Below are 13,156 nucleotides of genomic sequence, written 5' to 3'. Positions count from 1 at the left end.
ACAAGGTTTGACGATGTCTAAAAGAAAGTATACACACTAAAATTATGACTTTGTTCAATCTGATTAAAACACAGATCAAATTTCGTTTCGTTTTTATAGTTCAAAATTTCGATTTTACTTGTCTTTACTACACTTAGATCTGGAAGCGTTGTTAATTAACTCGTGTTCTGTTTGAAATTAGGGGTCAGCCAATCAAATGGTCTGTCAATCGAGCGTTTGACCTTTTTTGCGCGGAACTGTGGGTAGACATTAGCGGCAATAGAAATCAAAACAAAGCAAAAGTAGATAAAAAAATACATGGCGGTTGCTAATTGGTTAATCGAATGACTGACGTAATCTGGTCAAATGTCGCTTGCTTGGTACCTGACGTCATAGAACGTGAACTCCCACTATAAATTGTTAGATCTACATGTAGTGTAGGCCATCAAAAGTATAAAAAACGAAACGAAATATAGATCTATATTTTAATTAGATTGGACTTTGTTTAGATTTAAAACACTTGATAAAACATTACTGAGTTTGTCTCTTGCATCCAAACTCAACATTTCTAAGCAAAATAAAAATGTGAAACAAATTGACATTCTACCCAAATACCGTATACCATGGAAAAACGACTTTGGTTGATGCAGCACAAAATGCACAGTGTATATATTTCCTTTCGTTTTTTTATACTTTCGATGGCCTACACTACACGAAGATCTGACCAGTTGTACTGGGAGGTCAGGTCATTTCTTTCGGTACTGATTTGTCTTTTTTATTGATATTATCAATACATGTCTGGCATCTTAGGTTATATCTGTACAATCCAAGAGTTTGGGTCTAAAGTCTCCTGAAGCCACGACTACGAGTTTTACAACATCTAGGCGTTGCTAGATTGTTTTACAGATACCTTAATGTTCTTGAAGCAACGGGACGTTGCTAGATTGCTTTACAATAGCTACCTTATCTCCATTTACTGCAGACATGTGAACAGTAGCGTCCAATCAGAGGATGTGACATCGTGACCTCCACGGAAACCTTGACATTGAATGAACCTTGAACATTGTAACTCGATTATCACAGGTAGAAATTTTAGCTGGAAAGCATGAGACTTGGTATTCGCGATGATCGAGGAATCTGAAAGGCTCTCAAGCTAGGTCAGAACCCAATGGAAAGTTAGTGCCGAAATATACAGGGTATTACGGGAAGGACTTGATGTACAGAGTTTAAAGCAAGATCAAGTCTTCTATTGAAGATTGAGTTAAAGCGAACCCAGAAACCTTGACATTTTAGCTGGAAAGCATGAGACTTGGTGTTGGTGATGATCGAGGAATCTGATAGGCTCTCAAACTGGGTCAAGACCCAATCGAAATTAGTGCTGAAATATGCAGGGTATTACGCGAAGGCCTTGATAAGATGTACGTAGTTAAAGTGAGATCAAGCCTTCTATTGAAGATGGTTATGTCAAGGCTTGGGAATAGGTTATATCATGTTTCCTGACACTCAGTACAGTCCAAGAGTTTGGGTCTAAAATCTCCCTGCATCAAATGGAATTGAGGAGGGGGTAATGTTGCATCAACTTACAATGTTTTGTGGTCATTTTAAGACAATTGATGAATATTTTCTATTTCAGTGGTTTATGATGAGATCAAAATATTGTGTTAATTCATTGATTATAAAATTGTCTATTTTTATTCGTTGATTAACCAGGGAAATCCACGTCAGTCCGTATGTAAATATAATACTTGAATGTGAAGATGATTGACATATTTCTCATTCTATAAAGATGATGTATTAATCTACGATATTCATACTGATAACACAGCTGAAGGCCAGTATGTTAGTAGTACTTACATACCTTGTATAAATACAGATTATATTACAGCTGTGTAAATATATTCTATAATAATATTATATTTCTTTCATTCAGTAACAACAAAAATTTGAGATAAAATACCCTATTTTTTTTTAAATTTGTGATAAATAACCCAATTTATTTTAAAATTCGGGAGAAATAATTTTAAAATTTTGGGATAAATAACCTAATTTATTTTAAAACTTGTGCATTTATTTTAAAATTCGTGCACTTATTTAAAATTCGTGAATTTATTTTAAAATTTGTGAATTTATTTTAAAATTTGGGATAAATAACCCAATTTATTTTAAGATTAGGGATAAATTACACAATCTATTTTAACATTCAGGATATATAACCTAATTTATTTTAAAATTAGGGATAAAATATATACATGTACATTGGTATAGTCCTCTAAAATAACTGAGACAGGGTAAATAAACCATTCCTCTATATTTTGGCGCTATAATAATGTCATACGTATACAGACTTTTATTTCTGAGACTCCGTTAAAATCAGGATGGTCCCTTTAAGATCTTTTATAAAATATTGATTATATTACAAGTTAGTGTTTTATTTACAGTTTAAACAAAACTTTTATTCTCTCAACTCTCTCTATATATATATATTTACATTGGCGTTCACGTAAAAGATCCCTTGGCAGTTGGAATTCGATAAAAGACTAGGCCATAGCGCCGCCACCTGGGCAAAATTTCCCTCATGGCACACTGTATGGCCTATGCCCGTCTTCATTAGTCCAGTAGGAGCAGAACAGTATGACGTTAAACCCATTTCATTTCATTTCATTTACAGGTACTGTATTATAGAAATATTCTGTAGTTACGAGTTTGTCGATTAATTAAGATCTCAACTCTATAGTTACTGACAAATATTTACTGTTGTTTTTTTGGTGTTTACATTAAAGTCCCTGAGCATGATTTTATTATTCAATATTAATGGATACATGTATAGCAGCAATATTTGAAATATGTAGCTAATAAATAGAACAATTAGTTAACAAGCTATTATAGCATATAATTCTGCTGTTACCAGTTTGTGGTTTATTGTGTGCTTGTTGTGTATGTGGAAATGAATAGATTTGATCACGTAACTCCCTGATTACTGTGTTGTCTATTACAGAGTTGTCTATTACAGAGTTGTTCGATATTGAATGAATGTAAAAGAAATTACTTGTCACAGACAGTTGGAAATTGAAATAACAGAGACAGATAGAGAGAGTTTAACCTCCACCCAGGTCATTCAGGGACTAACATATGGTTCCATTTTATTTCAATAATTCGCTTTGCATGTAGAGGTCTTTTGCAGTGGGAAGAACCGGAAAACCCCCCAACAAGATTAGACAGGTGACCCCACTCAATATTTTACTCTCTATGTACTACATGTATATCGGGGGTTTGATGGTCGAATGGTTAGTGTGTACGCATTGTATCCCAAGGTCTGTCATGGAGTAGACTGGCGTGGTTTCGATTCAACAGATGTACTGACAAGGAGTAGGGTCACCTGTCCAACCTCGTGGGTTTTCTCTGGGTCCTCCGGTTTCCTCCCACTGCTAAACACCCCTATGCACAAGCGAATTATGGAAACAAAATTGAACCATGTCAGTCCCAAAATGACCTAGTTTGTGTCGTGTGGATGTTAAACCCCATTCTTCCCTCTCTCCATTTCATTCTTTTCATCAGTGATGGGGATTATGAGCAGGGCTCACACTGGCTTTCAATTTTTTTCCGCAAAAATGGATGATAATTTTTATATAAAAAAATGTTCATATCATCATAAAACAGGTTTATCTACTCTATATTCACAATTCAACATAAAAAACCTTTTCTACATCATAAAACTTTTATTTATCATATTGAATTCACGTCCTACATGTATATACTGGGTATTGTAGTCTGTTGTATGTAGGGTGTGTTGGGCGTGTTCACTTATCAGTGCATGAAATATCAAACAAAGGGCAATAAGTTCAACTCCGGATTTACCTGAAGAAATGTAATGAATTAAGTATTTACCCTTTTGCACCAGGTAAGGGGTGGTTGGGCGGCCGTTGCACCAGGTAAGGGGTGGTTGGGTAGGTGGGTGTTACCGAATGGGTGGCTGTTGAACAGGGCTAATGAAGACAGGCATACCCAATACAGTGTGCCATGAGAGAAATTTAGCCCGGACAGCGGCACTATGGCCTACTCTTATATCGAATTCCAACTGTCAAGGGATCTTTTACGTGCATGCCTATGTGTACACTGGGCCTTGACTTTTCATCCCATCCAAACGACTAGACAGCTGTCCTTGTCAGGCCCTCCGTCCTTTATCACTGACAAGGGAGAACCACTCCGGAAAATCTGGATGAACTTTCTTGGTCAATACAGGGATCGAACACCCGATCTCCAGGCTAGCGAGCCAGTGTCTTACCCACTTAGCCACTGTTATGCCCTGTTCATGTTTAAAGATAGTAATGTTTCAAAGAATTGTCCCGGTTGAGTTTCATCTAGTTCTGTTTGCATACACCTAATTGAAATAAAATAACAGCTGTCCGCTGTAGCGATAGCGACGCTATGGTCTACTCTTATTTCTAATTCCAACTGTCAAGGGTTATTTACATGTACGCCAATGTGTACAGTGGACCTAGGTTTTTTTTTGTCTCATCCCAACAACTATACACTGTTCATTGTCAGGTGTTTTCTCAGGGAAACATAAACCTTCACTTGGGCTCTCTCTCACGATTTCCTTGTAATGGGTACAGCATGTTTATCTAATCTAGTATCTTGTTTCTCGGAAATCACCAGATCTTCAGATAAACTTCCCTCAGAGAAACCTTGGACAGGGTTAGTTTCTCTTTCCGGGAAGGTATTTTCAGAAATTTACCCCAAAAGAGTATTTGATAATATATAGTTTACGAGAAACCTCGGGCACGGTAAGTTTCTCTTTGCGACAAGGCATTCTTAGAAAATTACCCCCAAAAAGATATTTGATAATATCTTGATGACCTGTATTTCACAACCTTTGTTCTTGTTTAAAAACTATTAGATAATATTTAAAGATACATTATGTAAGATTTAGATAAAGAGCTAGCCATTCTTGCTATAAAAGTTTGAAAATAGATAATGTAAAATGAATAATTTGAAAATTTCGTTCAAATTACTCTATTGCGAGCGAAGATATTAGCCTTTGAAGGTTTGACAAGACGTGTGCAATAATTTCAACCACTGCACTGGTTGTTCGAAGCTAAGGCTCGCTCCTCCATTTATGGCGAAAATCAAAATATGGCTGTACTGTTCTAATCTATTTAATATCGGAGAAATTCAATGCCATCGAGAGTTGATTATAGCCTGGATAAGTTAATTAATGTCTAATTAATAATTTATATAACATTTCAGGCCTAAAGAAAGACCTGCAATAGGCAGATTTATCTCTTGCATAATGTATGTTTAAATTCCTTCACGACCTTTGTCCGTGTTTAAATACTACTTGATAATATTTAGATTCCTTCACAACTTTTGTCATTGTTTAAAAATAAAACTATTTCCTGTGGTTTAACAAATAAATAAAACTTTGTACACAAATTACTATTATCCTATTAGACTATTACCCCTATGGCCTGTAAACAGTGAGACGAAATGTTAAAGTTCAAGTAGGTATAAATGTTTTGTGTGGATTATAATAAAATATCTCTGGTTTTCCTCTTATAAAATAAATGTACTTGTATAAACATTGTAAATAATTGTATACATGTACGTGAATATACATGTACAGAAAATACAGCTGATGAAACCATTGCCTGTATATAAATCTTAAAGAAGGTGAAGACAGAGAGAAAGAGAGAGAAAGAGAGAGAGAGAGAGAGAGAGAGAGAGAGAGAGAGAGATGGGGTTTAACCTCAACTCGACACCAACTAGGTCATTTCGGGACTAACATACACTAGGGACCTGGTATCATTCAGATTTGATGAAAAAAGGAAAGAAACTGAGCTTACCATCTATAATCTAATACACATATTCAGTTAATAGATTGCCATGCAGAAAGTATTAAATACCATCAAGATTCATCAAATAACGCCCAGTTTGTGCTACCGTTTAGTTTGACATCGGTTGTCTAGTTTATGAAACTAAATGGTCATAAACTGGATGACCAATATCAAAACTAAACTAAATGGTCAAAACTAGATGACCGATGTCAAAACTAAATGGTGTTTATTTCAATAAATCGTTTGTGCATACATGTAGGGGTCTTTAGCAGTGGGAGGAAACCAAAGAACCTGGAGAAAACCCACAAGATTAGACTGGCGACCCTACTCCTTGTCACATACAACCGGGGAATCGAAACCACAACCACGCCAGTTTACTCAATGACAGACCTTATGATACTGTGCATCAAATACCAGAACAAGTCCCAATAAACTAGGGAAACTTTGTTTTCTTGATAATAACCTCTTTCCAAATAACTCCTCTTTTCCTGAGCTAAACGTCCTACTGTTCTGCTCCGAACTGGGCTAATGAAGACGGCCATACAGTATGCTTGTGATATGACTTGTGGAATATGTCTAGCCTTGATGTTCGAATACCTTGTTACAAATGGCACTGAAATGCATTATGATACACGATTCATGTACCAACAGCAAAATGTTTATTTTGTCTTAAATATTGGATATCAGATGCCAATCTTTTCCCGGTAAGATCACAACATCAATGTTGATTTAAATTGACAAATAATTCTTGTTTTCAATGAGTAAGAGACTTAGCTACTTTAAATTCAAGACAGAACTCTTTCAAATCAGTGTTCAAACTCTTTAAACTTCAAGTGATAATCCCTACTTGTGTATCTCTTGTACGTATACAAAAATGAAATAAAATGAAATGGGGTTTAACGTCCTACTGTTCTGCTCCTATACTGTGCTAATGAAAACGGACATATGCCATACAGTGTGCTATGAGGGAAATTTTGCCCAGGCAGCGGCACTATCGCCTACTCTTATATCGAATTCCAACTGCCAGGGGATCTTTTACGTGCATTCCAATATATGCACGGGACCTCAGTTTTTCGTCTCATCCGAACGACTAGACAACTGATCTTGTCAGGCCCTCCGTCTGCATCACTGACAAGGGGAAACCACGCCCGAAAATCTGGATGAACTTTCTCGGCAAATGCAGGGATCAAACACCCGACCTCCAGGTTAGCGAGCCAGCGTCTTACCCACTTAGCCACCGTGGCTCCCACGTATACAAAATTTGATATAAAAACTATAAACCTTAAACCTTGGCTTACAATATAATAATATCACAAGTAAACAACTTGGGTCTATATACACAAAACATGGGGCATTTATCTCATTCATCTCGTATTTAGAGATTAACCTCTCGTGACATCATCTGAGGTCATTATTATGATAAATATTTCAGTATTTCATGCATGAACAACAATAAAACTATTTATAGATTCAGTAATAAAGTGTATTATGTTGGGTGTTGACAATATACTCTGATTATCTTGTTCGCTGTCATAATCAAAAAATAGTTAACTGCTTCAAGGTGTCCATCAAACTATTTTTTACATGTATCGCTCTTCGTTGTTTTATTTATCTGAGTACAGTGTAGACATCTTCCCCTCTCACTTAACATTGTGTCAAGTAAATGAAATGAAATGGAGTTTAACACCCTACTGTTCTGCTCCTAACCTGGGCTAATGAAGACGGGCATAGGCCATACAGTGTGCTATGAGGGAAATTTTGCCCGGGCAATGGCACTACGGCGTACTCTTATATCGAATTCCAACTCCCAAGGGATCTTTTACGTGCATGCCAATGTGTACATGGGACCTTGGTTTCTCGTCCCATCCGAAGGACTAAACAGCTGTCCTTGTCAGGCCCTCCGTCCTGCATCACTGACAAGGGGGGACTACGCCGGATTGTGTCAAGTAACAATCCTGTCTATATACATGTATAAATGAATGAGTAAAATACCTGCATCCCTCGCGTCCCCACCCCTCCCCCCCACCCCTCCCAAAATAAACAAACAAAACAAATACATTAAAATCAAAGTGTGGGTGCAAGCAGGAAATTATGGTTTGGTTATTGTGGATAGCCAAATCTTACTGAGTACGTATTAAAGAAATAGCCCCGCCCCCCCCCCCCCAAAAAAAAATACATTAAAATTCAAGTGTGGGTGCAAGCAGGAAATAAGTTATTAGCTTATCTTACTGAGTATTTAAGAAATACTCTTTATCCAATCTTCCGGATTCTGGTGTTTGTAAACAGAAAAGCAATAAAGACCAGGGGCGGATCCAGGAATTTTTGCAGGAGGGGGTTTTCAACATCTCATTTGACGTCAATTTTTATTATGAATTAATACCATGGCAGTGATTCAATTTACATCACATAATGTCTATATCATTATCTTGTGCTTTGAATGCCCAACGGCCAAGAAACTTTTCTCATAAAAAGTTTTGATTTACAAAAAAGTTTATGTAGCTGAGCAGGGTTCACCCCCACCCCACCCCCACCTCTGAATCCGCCCCTGAAGACGTGCAATACAACCCAAGAGCCAGGGCTGTCTTAAGTAATATTTGAGGTCTCCGAGCAAAGTACATGTACATATACCTACCCCCATCCCCCACACCAATATAAACGGTAGTTCAAATATATAACTTCCTGTCCAAATCAAGTTATCTTCTAGATATTAATAAATTTAAAGTGTTAATCCCATCAAGTGTCTGTGGTTGAGACCAGGAACACATCTTTTATAAATAATTTATAGATAAAATTCCTCAAGCAAAGAACTTGACAAGATAGTCTTAGAAGAAGAAGAGTTTAATTCCAGATTGGATCTTGCCTACACTGTACGTGTGAGATTCTTCCACCTATCAGCTATCATCTGTAGTTTTAGACAGGAGTTAATTTGTCAGTCTATAAGTTTATTGTTAATATCAATCTGACTAAAACACAGGTCCTATTTTGTTTCGTTTTTATTGTTCAAAATGTCGCTTTACTTGTCTTTACTACACTAAGATCTGGAAGAGTTGTTATCATTGAGGTGCTCTGAATAATGTGATCTATTAGCCAATGAAACGGTCTGTTATGGTGAGCTTTAGACATGGTCTGAATGATGTGAGCTATTAGCCAATGAAACGGTCTGTTACAGTGAGCTTTAGACGTGTTTTGCACAGAACTGTGGGCAATCCACTAGTAACATCAATGCTGATTGGTTAATCAAATGTCTGATGTCATAGGGTCAAAAGCCACCTGTATGACCTCTAACACGACCTATCGCTACAACTGGTCAGATCTTCATGTAGTGTAGGCCATCGAACGTATAAAAAATGAAACAAAAGATCTGTATTTTAAAGAGATTGTGTAAATATACAAGTTGTATCAATATGAAAGATTTAATACAGACGTCCTCACACAGACACACACAATACAGGCTTCTCAATATCGGCAATGGATACGAGGCAGACAAATTGTCTCCAAATTACAATACAACAGACGATAACTTACCTGCTTCCATCATCTCAAATCCAATTGGTCTATTTTCTGGGTCGGCCATTTTCCTCTCTATTAGTAATCCTTCAATTCACAATTCACAAAAAATATTCCAAATCAGAATGAAACACACAAATCATTACCTACAATTAAACATTAAACTATTAATACTGTAGAAGTATTTATTGATTGGATAGAGAAATAAAATATAACACATTTATGGTAAACAGCTAATACAATACATGTACATTAAGAGAGAGAGAGAGAGAGAGAGATGGGGTTTAACATCCACTCGACACAAACTAGGTCATTTTGGGACTAACACATGGTTTAATTTTATTTCAATAATTCGCTTGCGCGTAGGGGTGGGAGGAAACCGGAGGGCCTGGAGAAAACCCACAAGGTTGGACAGGCAACCCTTCAGTCCGTGTCAAGTACAACCGGGGAATCGAAACCACGCCAGTTGACTCAATGACAGGCGGTATGATACAGCACGCACGTGCTTATCATTCGGCCATCCAACCCCCGCAATACATTTAGAGGCATTTAGTAACTGGATAGAGCAATCAACCATACATGTACACTACAATGTACTTGTGGAAAAACAGCTACGGTACTGAAATGAAATGAAATGGGGTTTAACGTCCTACTGTTCTGCTCCTATACTGGGCTAATGAAGACGGGCATACACCATACAGTGTGCTATGAGGGAAATTTTGCCCGGGCAGCGGCACTATCGCCTACTCTTATATCAAATTCCAACTGCCAAAGGATCTTTTACATGCTTTCCAATGTATACACGGGACCTCGGTTTTCGTATCATCCAAAGGACTAGACAGCTGTCCTTATCAGGCCCTCCATTCTGCACCACTGAGAAGGGGGAAAAATGAAATGAAATAGGGTTTAACGTCATGCTGATCTACTCCGTCTGGGTAAATGAAGACAGGCATACGCCATATACAGGTACTGTGCTATGAGGGAAATTTTGCCCGGGCAGAGGCACTATCGCCTACTCTTATATCGAATTCCAACTGCCAAGGGATCGTTTACGTGCATTCCAATGTATACATGGGACCTCAGTTTTTCCATATCATCCGAAGGACTAGACAGCTGTACTTGTCAGGCCCTCCGTTCTGCACCACTGAGAAGGGGGAAAAATGAAATGAAATAGGGTTTAACGTCGTGCTGATCTACTCCGTCTGGGTAATGAAGACAGACATACGCCATATAGTGTGCTATGAGGGAAATTTTGCCCGGGCAGCGGCGCTATCGCCTACTCTAGCTGCCAAGGGATTTTTTATGTGCATTCCAATGTATACACTGGACCTCGATTTTTCGTCTCATCCGAAGGACTAGATAGCTGTCCTTGTCAAACACTCCAGTCTGCACCACTGACAAGGGGGAAACCATGTGGGAAAATCCTGATTATCTTTATCGACCAATCCGGGGATCGAACACCCGACCTCAGAGGTAGCGAGCCAGCATCTTACCCACGAGATTGGGCGTGGTCACATGTCGACCATTCACCAGTCTCTGACAGTCAATGACTAGTACATGTACAGAGGCAGATTCAATGGGGGGCGCGAGGGGCGCGGACCCCCCCTAATTTTCGACAGTGCCCTTTTTTACTGCTGAAAGTGCCTTTTCTCAGACTCAAATATGTCCGTTCCCAACCCGTTGTAGGGATCCCAAATGACTCAAACCATCGACTCAAACACACCAGTCTGGGAAATAGCTCTTGGAATGGCTACAGATGCAAAGAAATGACGGATAATTTTCTTGGGGACCCCCCCCACACACACACAGCGGCGTGCCCTGTCTCTGCGGTCAATGTCTTCATTTTGCAGCGCCCCCCCTTTTCAAAATTCCTAGATCCGCCCCTGATGTACATGTTCAATATACAGGCTGTAATGCCGCCTACTCGCCTTCATATAATATATTGAGAGAGCATGATTTCTTTTGCTCTGTTCATATTTGTTCATCTCAAAATCTGGGTGTAGGCAAACATCCTTTTTGTCAGTCAAGTGCAAGGTTACCTATCCATTGTTAAATTTTAAATACCGGTATGGTACATGTTCTCTTTCTCTGGACCAACCCCTCCCCCTAACTTCCCACAGAGAGAGAGAGAGAGAGAGAGAGAGAGAGATGGGTTTAGCATCCACTTGACACAAACTAGGTCATTTCTGGACTAACATATGGTTTAATTTTATTTCAATAATTTGCTTGCGTGTAGGGGTCTTTAGCTGTGGGAGGAAACCGGAGGACCCGGAGAAAACCCACGAGGTTGGACAGACGATCCTACTCCTTGTCACGTACAACCGGGGATTCGAAACAACGCGAGTTGACTCTGTGACAGACTTTATGATACAGCGTGCACACGCTAACCATTCGATCATCCAACCCCCCCAATTCCCCACAGACCCACACGCAAAATCTGTACAAAGTATTAGTCTCTCATTGACCTGGCTTTCAGTTTTTTTTAGGCAATATTTCATTATTTATGGCATAATTTACGCTGAATTGTAGGCTACTCAAATTCATTATTAACAATAAATTATTTAATTAAGTAATCAAATGAACTCTTTTCTGGTTGCGGTATTTGAGAGAAGTTTTATGGGGCCCAGCATGAAAATAAATGAAATACAGACTTTAATAAATATCGCGAGCATAATGCAATAGTCATGGCAACGCATCTTATCCATCATGACAGGCAGTCAAATTTTGATACATGTATGCTCAGACAGCCTTGACTGACAGACGTGCAAGCCTACTCCCCAGCCTAGATCTGCCCTTGAATTTATTTATTAACCATTATCAACCAATATTCAACCAATTGGGCCCTCGAACCATCAATATATGAGACCCATAAATTGTCAACACTTTAAACTTCATAAAAATAAATTGATTTACTGTCCAATACTTAACGGTAAACACGCAAGTCACATATTCAATTGCATTATAAATGACGTTAACCATCTAAATAAATCATAAACAACAAGAAAACGTTGAAGATAAATTATACTTTCGTAACACCACAAAAATTTACTATAACATACATATAGCTTAGCTGCACAGCTTTACTTTCAACTTTTAAAATGGTTCCAATTTTTACAGTGTTGGTACCGTTCGGGGTGAGCAGGAACCGGTAGCTGTATGGTTTGAAATCCAATCCAACGCAAAGGCAATGCTATCGTTCTTCTCCTTTCTCGACTTGTTGAGTTCACAAAAATAAAAACAAAACTACATTCTACACTCACCTAAATTTTGTTAAATGGATGATTGTTTTCTACATTGATATTAGTCTGTGGTTCTGTCGAATTAACTGGTTATATTCCTACTTTCGAGAAGAAATTATTGGGTCAAAAATAATAACAGTCACTCCCAAAACGAAGCAGTTCGCTGCACTATGGAGAATCCCTCAACCATAGCAAAGCCTCGCCTTCGATTTAAAAAACATCTATTTTTAGCTCACAAGTCGGGTTATTCCCGACAACTATGTTGGTGATATGTAACACTGACAAAGGCGGCGCGGAGCAGTCATGACACGCTGATTAGGACCAGCTGATAAAATGTTAATTATGAGACAGCAGAGAGAAACGGGGTTTAACGTCCACTGACTCCACTCGACACAAACTAGTTCATTTAGGGACTAACATATGATTCAATTTTATTTCATTAATTCGCCTGCGCGTAGCCGGGGTCTTTTAAAATAGCAGCGGGAGGAAAGCGGAGGGAGGGAGAGAGAAATGGGGTTTACAGTCCACTCGACACAAACTAGGTCATTTCGGGACTAACATATGGTTCAATTTTATTTCATAGCTGGGGTCTTTAGT

The 13,156-nt window shown here is 38.4% G+C and overlaps 1 protein-coding gene across 1 annotated transcript in view; it reads right to left on the bottom strand.

Moving 5' to 3' along the window:
• The window catches only part of LOC130010785 (anoctamin-4-like), a 97,468-nt gene extending 84,722 nt beyond the window's left edge, over positions 1-12,746 (bottom strand). The window contains exons 1-2 of the mRNA XM_056098828.1: positions 12,581-12,746; positions 9,339-9,466 (exon numbers count right to left, since the gene is read on the bottom strand). Of these exons, the coding sequence (XP_055954803.1) occupies positions 9,339-9,387 (49 nt within the window). The 5' untranslated portion in view covers positions 9,388-9,466; positions 12,581-12,746. The remainder of the gene's footprint in view (positions 1-9,338; positions 9,467-12,580) is intronic.
• Between the last annotated feature and the right edge of the window lie 410 nt (positions 12,747-13,156).

This window comes from Patella vulgata, chromosome 2 (assembly GCF_932274485.2).
Source record: "Patella vulgata chromosome 2, xgPatVulg1.2, whole genome shotgun sequence".
Lineage (NCBI taxonomy): Eukaryota > Metazoa > Mollusca > Gastropoda > Patellidae > Patella > Patella vulgata.
This window is presented reverse-complemented; position numbering and strand designations above follow the sequence as displayed.